Source organism: Peromyscus eremicus, chromosome 18, assembly GCF_949786415.1.
Source record: "Peromyscus eremicus chromosome 18, PerEre_H2_v1, whole genome shotgun sequence".
Classification (NCBI taxonomy): domain Eukaryota; kingdom Metazoa; phylum Chordata; class Mammalia; order Rodentia; family Cricetidae; genus Peromyscus; species Peromyscus eremicus.
Genome location: NC_081434.1, coordinates 2,316,755 through 2,324,064, shown reverse-complemented (window position 1 = coordinate 2,324,064; position 7,310 = coordinate 2,316,755). Strand labels below are relative to the sequence as shown.

The 7,310-nt window shown below is 49.5% G+C and overlaps 1 protein-coding gene across 2 annotated transcripts; it reads left to right on the top strand.

Annotated features, from left to right (window-relative positions):
• The first annotated feature begins 764 nt into the window (after positions 1 to 764).
• Positions 765 to 6,071, top strand: LOC131895090 (retinol dehydrogenase 7-like). Of its 2 annotated transcripts, XM_059245509.1 has the most exons (4): positions 765 to 1,177; positions 3,154 to 3,409; positions 4,759 to 4,922; positions 5,455 to 6,071. In XM_059245509.1, exons 1-4 carry the CDS (start codon positions 865 to 867, stop codon positions 5,670 to 5,672), a joined length of 951 nt encoding a protein of 316 aa, XP_059101492.1. In that variant the 5' UTR covers positions 765 to 864; the 3' UTR covers positions 5,673 to 6,071. The 2 variants fall into 2 exon arrangements, 1 of the variants encoding a protein (XP_059101492.1); XR_009375096.1 differs by lacking the exons at positions 765 to 1,177; positions 3,154 to 3,409; positions 4,759 to 4,922 and adding an exon at positions 5,137 to 5,265.
• Positions 6,072 to 7,310: the final 1,239 nt, after the last annotated feature.

Below are 7,310 nucleotides of genomic sequence, written 5' to 3'. Positions count from 1 at the left end.
TCCGTAACGAGATCTGATGCCCTCTTCTGGCCTGCAGGCATAACATTGTATACATAATAAATAAATAAATCTTTTAAAAAAGTTATAAAAAAAATAAAAACCAAGAATCGACAACAACAAAACTAACAAGGATGGCTTCTTGAGAAGGTAAAGTTGTTTCCTCTTCCACGTCAGTTCTGGGAGGCATGTGTCTGGGGTCCCAGCCACCATTACCTTGTTTTCCTTTCAGGACAGCCTCCTGTTTGCAGCTGGCCCGTTCTTCCCAGACAGCTGCTGTACCAGGAAGTCACCAGCCGGCCCTGTCCTCTCTTTAGTGTCCCCTGGAGTTCTATTGACAAGGAGAGAGCAGCTTTGTTTTCTGAGGAGAGATTCTGGCTGAGGAACCTGAGGAGGACACCTGAGCTCAAGGCAGGATTTTCACGTAAACATGTCCTTAGTCCAAGGGCAGGTTGGCCATAACACCTAACTGTGTTCACAAAACTCTGGGTGTGCGGCACTGGAGTGAGTCTTCACAAGGGGAGCCTGGGACTTGACTGTAGTGAGCACGTGTGAGGAAACATGCATGTATTCCCACATGAGCAAAAGCGAAGATCCTAAGGGAAAGGAGGTGTGTTGGTAACAATAAGTTGTGTTTGCTTTGGCAGCACGTAAGGACGTGCCAAAGGGCACTGGATATCAGAAGACCAAAACAGTTCAAAGAGCAGAGGTCAGGCATGAATTAATATTCCAGAGAACCATGATCAGAAAGCAAAGTGTAGATTCCATGATAGAAGCCGCAGTCCTCCATGCCTAGTTCTCCTGTGTGAGTTGATGTCAGGCTCATTCTGACTCAGTATCTTGCTCTCCACTTGTCTTCTGCAAGCCATGTGGCTCTACCTGGTGGCTCTCCTGGGCCTGTGGAACCTCCTACGCTTGCTCAGGGAGAGGAAGGTGGTGAGCCATCTCCAAGACAAGCATGTCTTCATCACGGGCTGTGACTCGGGCTTTGGGAACCTGCTGGCCAGACAGCTGGACAGGAGAGGCATGAGGGTGCTGGCTGCATGTCTGACAGAAAATGGAGCTGAGGAGCTGAGAAGGAAGACATCAAACAGGCTGGAGACAGTGATCCTCGATGTCACCAAGACAGAGAGTATTGTGGCAGCCACTCAGTGGGTGAAGGAGCGTGTTGGGAACAGAGGTACCACTGAGATTCCTGTGTGTGTGTGTTGGTTTGTGTCTCTGTGTGAAGGGGTCTCCCATTCTCACTCCTTGGCAAGATTCCTGAAGGGGGTTGGGAGACTTGAAGTACCAGCAGCTTCCTGCCCTCCCCTGAACATCACCTGATGTTTCTCTCCAGTCCTTACCTGCTGTCTCCCAAGCTCTCTGGTCTTGGTAAGAAGGTGCCCTGGGGAGGATTCACCTCATCACCTTCCTGTCTGTGCTCTGTCATCTCTTCTATGCAGAAAACCTAGACTGCTGGATGCTGGGTGCCAGCTTAGAGCAGGGTCCCTTTCTGGAGGAGAGGATGAACTTGGCCCTGGGCTGTGTGTGCAGGGTATCTGGGGCCATGCTGGAGGGGATCTACTTGTCACCTGCCATCTTCTATGCAGGGAGACAAGATGGTTCCTGTGTGCAGAGCAGGCCATGACAAGCTTAAGGACTGACTTGGGGAACTACATACCAGGAAGGGGATTGCTTCTGTTGTTGTCATGTTGTTTTGTTTTTCCAGACAGGGTTTCTCTGTGTGACCCTGGCTGTCCTGAAACTCCCTCTGTAGACCAGGCTGGCGTTGGAATCACAGAGATCCCCCTGCCTCTGCCTCCCAAGCCCTAGGATAAAGGCGTATGGCAACACTGCTGGCTGCTCTTCTTTTACTATACTAGCAGCAGGAAAAGAAGAATGTGAATTTAGTTTGAATACTGGAATCCTTGGCACATATTTTTTCTTTCTTTCTTTTCTTCTTCTTCTTCTTCTTCTTCTTCTTATTATTATTATTATTATTATTATTATTACTATTATTATTATTATCTGCTTGCATGTGCCATCATGCCCAGCTTGTTTCCTATATTTATTTATTTTTTGCCATAAGCACTGTCTTGGCAAACTATTTCAATTATCAGCATGCATGAATATGCTGAGATCCTAGAAATAAAATGCCTGGATTAAGCAGTCATCTCCAGAAGGGCAACACGTGGTTCTGACTTATGGAGCTAGACCGAAACATGGTATGTTTTCCTTAAATCAGCGAGGCCCCAGCTCTCTGTGCACGGAGGTTAGCGATGATGATGTGCTGTTTCACTATTCAGCTGATGGTACATCTTGCAGAGTGGTTACCTGAAGATCCATCACCTAGGGCCCAAAAAGGATGAGTGAGGGTGGTCCGTGGGTGAGTGTGAAGAAGAGCACTATTCTCTGGAGCAGATGGTGGGGCCCAGGCCCTGTTGTTTGCAGGAAGTTTTACCTCCTCTTTCAGGCTGGCGTGTGGCAAGGATCCCAGGAAAGTTGCTCAATATATTTTTAAGACTTTATTTATTCTTCGGTAATTTCATACATCAGTACAATGTATTTGTTTTGTATCCACCCAACACCTCGCTCTTCCCTATAGTTCCTCCCTCTCCTTTCTTCCATATCCTCCTCCACAACTTAACAGCTTTTTAAAGTAGAATACGCCAAGTTTGATAAATTGTTCAATATTGACGCTGGACCTGCCAAAGCCGGCTTCCTTCCAAGCACACACGCAGCAGGTTTTCCCAAACCTCCTCCAACCAGGACTTGTAGTTCATGTTCCCCAAGTTCTTTAGGATCTCAGCTCTGCCTGTTGTCCCTCTCTCCACTGCCGTCTCTGTCTTTTCCTCACCTGCCAGGTGTTATCAACCTGTGAAACACAAACATCGTTCCCATGTGGCCAGATGAACAGAGGCATCATGTGTTTTCAGAACCTGTTCTTGCTATTAGCAAATGTGAAGTGGCTGGTGACCGTCAAGAATCAAAAGAAGAGGAAGGTATCCATGCTGTAAGCCATGCCTTCCGGCATGGGTAACCCCAGCCCACAGACACCATGACGTGACTTGTATTCTGTTCTCCATCCAATGCCTGTCCAGACGGTCTTACTCAGTGTAATGTGAATTTTAGTCACAATTAGACCCGTGTAATGTGACTCTCTCTTCTTCCCAGGACTCTGGGGCCTGGTCAACAATGCTGGTATTGCTGTCTTTGCTTTCAATGAGTGGCTGAACAAAGAGGACTTTGCAAAGGTGCTGGATGTGAACCTGTTGGGCATGATCGACGTGACCCTGAACATGCTGCCCTTAGTGAGGAAGGCAAGGGGCCGTGTGGTCAATGTCTCCAGTGTCATGGGTCGAATATCTCTCTTTGGTGGTGGTTATAGCATCTCCAAGTATGGTGTAGAGGCCTTCTCAGACTCCCTCAGGTAATGAAGAGTTATGGGGTCCCATGGGGAAACCTTCAGCAGGGTGTTTTCTTGACCGCAGCCTCTGAGAACCCCTCACAAAGAGTTTTTTCTTTCTTGTTTGGGGGACTCTCTTACCTTCTCTCTGGAGTGGTGGTCATTTGTTGGGAAGTCCCTCTCCATACCCCTGGTAGATGACCAAGGCCTGGGTTCATTTAAACGTGTCCTGCCCTGGAGGCCTGCCCTGTGCACAGCAGTGAAGTGTCTGAGGTCGCACTGGACTTGGCCAACAGTACAGATCCTCATCCTCTTTGATGCTCAGGTTGAGGATGTCCTGGAGGTGGGTTGAGCATCATATTCAATTCAACTGGTCCTTATCAAGCTCTTGTGGAGTCCATAATTCTCATATTCTAGCACGACAATGAGGTTTTGACCCTGATGGACAAACAGCCCCACAATAACAACAACCCTAGCAACTGAGTGAAAGGAGAGAGTAAACGAAAAGAGAGCTCAGCCAGACTGAGAAATTTTTAGCGGTAGTGACCACGTTAATCATCAGATTCGCAGAGGACCCTGCAGTGTGGGTCTGAGGTGAGGGCTGAACATGACAACAGGACACCCGGTTACATGGGCTTCCTGGGTAAGAAAATGTTATCAGGCCAGGCCCAGTGTGACTGTTAGCAGAGCGCCTTTAGTGCTGTGTCATCCTGGAGCAAAGGGCAGGTCAGCCCTGGCAGTAGGACTGGACAGACCAGCACAGGGTGACTTTTCGAGAGTCTGGGGGTTCTAGACAGGTATATAAATATGTATATGTATACACACACACACACACACACACACACACACACACACACACACACACGCACGTCAACCAGCTGAAGCTGGTGCATCACTGTTGCTAATTGGGTTAGATTTCCTGCTGGCTGCAGGGCAAAAAGATCTCAAATTGGAGGACTACAACTGCTTACACAGAAGAGCTCCCCGAAAATACCTGAAGGAGCCAGGGAGGAACTGGCCTGAGATTTCCCAAGCCAGTAGTGGGTGAAGGCAGGGCCCAGGAATGAGGAGGAGCTGATGTAGGCAAGCCCAGGCAGCATTGTGTGTGCGCTATACGAACAGAAGTCCTACCTGGTGTCATAGGACAGAAATATCTGGATTTAAAGCAGTGAGCTGCATACACTAAATATCTAGAGTGACATTCAAAAGCACAGAGACGATGTCCTTGCCACACGTTTCATACCCACACATGCCAGTCCCCAAACTTCTGATCTTTTCTCACCACAGGCCCGGGTTGGTATGTTGTATTGTCAAATGTATTATTTTCCTCAGAAGACCTCTGAAGTCTTTGACCTTTGCCTGCTGTCTTACAGGAGGGAGCTCTCCTATTTTGGGGTGAAGGTGGCCATTATAGAGCCCGGAGGCTTCAAGACTGCTCTGTCCAGTAACGACAGGGTATCATCAGCTCTCAAGATGCTGTTTGACCAGGCCAGCTCGGAAGTCAAAGAGAACTATGGAGAGAATTTTTTGTCATCCTGTGAGTGACCTATAGGAACCAAAGCAAAGCCTTGTCCTAAATCCTGAGTCTCCTCTGCTTTCTGCCACTGGTACAAACCTGACCCGGGCTATTTTTTCTCATAGTGGAGATGTTTAGTCTCCTTTCCTTGGGAGCCTATGGGATTCTGATCACAGAAAGACGTTCTGGCTTCTAGAACATGGGGCTCTGTTTATCTGAGATGATATCTCATTATCTCACAGATAAAAATGTAGCCAGGGAGGAGGCAGCATCAGACTGACACTTTCCATAAGCTTGGGTTTGTTTCCATTGTTGGGAGAGACCTTCCAGCTACTCAGCCAGAGTTCTCTCAACAGGGACGCAGGTGGCTGAGTGTGCGTGGTTCTTCTTTTAAGCTGAAGTTGTAGTCTTTCCTGAGGAACCAGGGCAAGCTAGGTTTAGGCACGGCTTCTGAGTATGGGAGGCGTGGATTCTAAAGAAAGTTTCCTCGGTTGGCCACAGAGCCGCCTTGGTGGAGTGTGTAGTCTACCAGAATAATTTCTCATTCTTACAGACCTGCCAACAGTGAAGTCATTGATGGAAACGTGCTCAGAGGACCTTACTTTGGTGACGGACTGCATGGAGCACGCGCTGACTTCCTGTCACCCTCGCACTCGGTACTCAGCTGGCTGGGATGCCAAGCTCGTCTACCTCCCCCTGAGCTACCTGCCCACCTTCCTAACAGATGCCATAGCCTACTTGAGCTCTGTAAAACCTGCCCAGGCTCTGTGAAATCTGCACTTGTATGCAGAATTGTAGAAGTAAGGTGGATGGAGGGAGCTAATGGAACTAGCATACATTGTTTATCATAGTCATTAAAAATAATTCTGCTTTCATAATAGTCAAGACCAGTGAGGTCCGGAGGAAAGATCCAAAGAATTCTGCCGAGGAATAGGGACACAAAGGTGCTGGCAGTGACTTGTTAAGTTAGGGAGCTTCCCAAGGCTCTGAGCATCATGGCCTATTGTGAGACTCCATAGAACTGGGAGAGGTTGTGAACACCTAGGACATGCTTTGCCTCCAGCCCCTTTCCTCAGGAGATGCACGGGCCTGACTACTCACACCGTCATGTGATGTGGAAAGAACTCACTTCCCAATCACCTTTGTCCATGGTGTCAAGCGGGAAGGCCACCCCCCCCACCCCCCCCACTCCCCCCCCGTTAGGCACTTTTTGTCCTAACGCCACATCGGCAGGCCGCGGTTGGGAGACGGTAGTGCTGGTGGTGTGGATTCTGGCCAGAGGAGCCAGTTTTTGATTTGTCTTGAAACTGTGGCTTCCTTTGGGTTCCTTTCCTTTTAGAATAAACGTTGGCAAGATTACTCGTGTCCTGTGCCTTGAACTAGAGGAGCAGTGAGGTGCGGACCACTGGGGGACTGTCCTAGGAGAGCCAGCACACTGCGGTCTCTGCACTTGCTGAGCTCCTCCCGTCACGGAGCGAGCGGAGCGACCATTGCTTCCCTTTCGGGATTCTTTTAAGCCACCTGACTCACAGGATAAGGCAGAAGAAAGGGCATCAAGGAGATGTCTGGAAGGACTGGTGGGCCTGGGGCCTGCTCTTTCCTCTCACCTTTCCTCTCACACGGTCCTCTCACGAGCACCTCCCCGCAGACTCACTAACGACCCATCGCAGTTCCCCCGCAGACTCACTAACTACCCATCGCAGTTCCCCCACAGACTCACTAACTACCCATCGCAGTCCCCCCTCCCCCACAGACTCACTAACTACCCATCGCAGTCCCCCTCCCCCCAGACTCACTAACTACCCATCGAAGTTCCCCCACAGACTCACTAACTACCCATCGCAGTCCCCCTCCCCCCAGACTCACTAACTACCCATCGAAGTTCCCCCGCAGACTCACTAATGACCCATCACAGTCCCCCCTCGCAGACTCACTAACTACCCATCGCAGTTCCCCCCCATCCCCCGCAGACTCACTAAGGACCCACCACAGTTCACACCATGTCTGCTCTACACCACTCCTCCCACCTCTGCCCCCCCCCTTTGGTGAATGGAGTCAGCATCGTTTCTGGGTTCTGGTCTTTTATTTTCTGCTCAACATTGGCTGCTCAAGGTCAGAGATGCTCTTGGACTAGTCATGGCTTCCCAAGACCCAGCTCTGTATGTCAGGAGGTTTGTGACGATCCTTTCAAGTGAGGGATGAGCAGAGGAAACATTTGCCAGAAGTCCTGGGCTCAGTCCCAAACTGCCAGTGGGAGGAACCTCCCCAGACATCCTGGTGTCCTCCCTAAGCTATAGAAATGGAGGCCGTGGTGCCGTTGGTGAACCCAGTTTCATTGAGCAATGACTCCTGTCTCAGGAGAAAACAGAAATTGACATCCCATGTTACAGGGCTATTCATTCTGTTCAC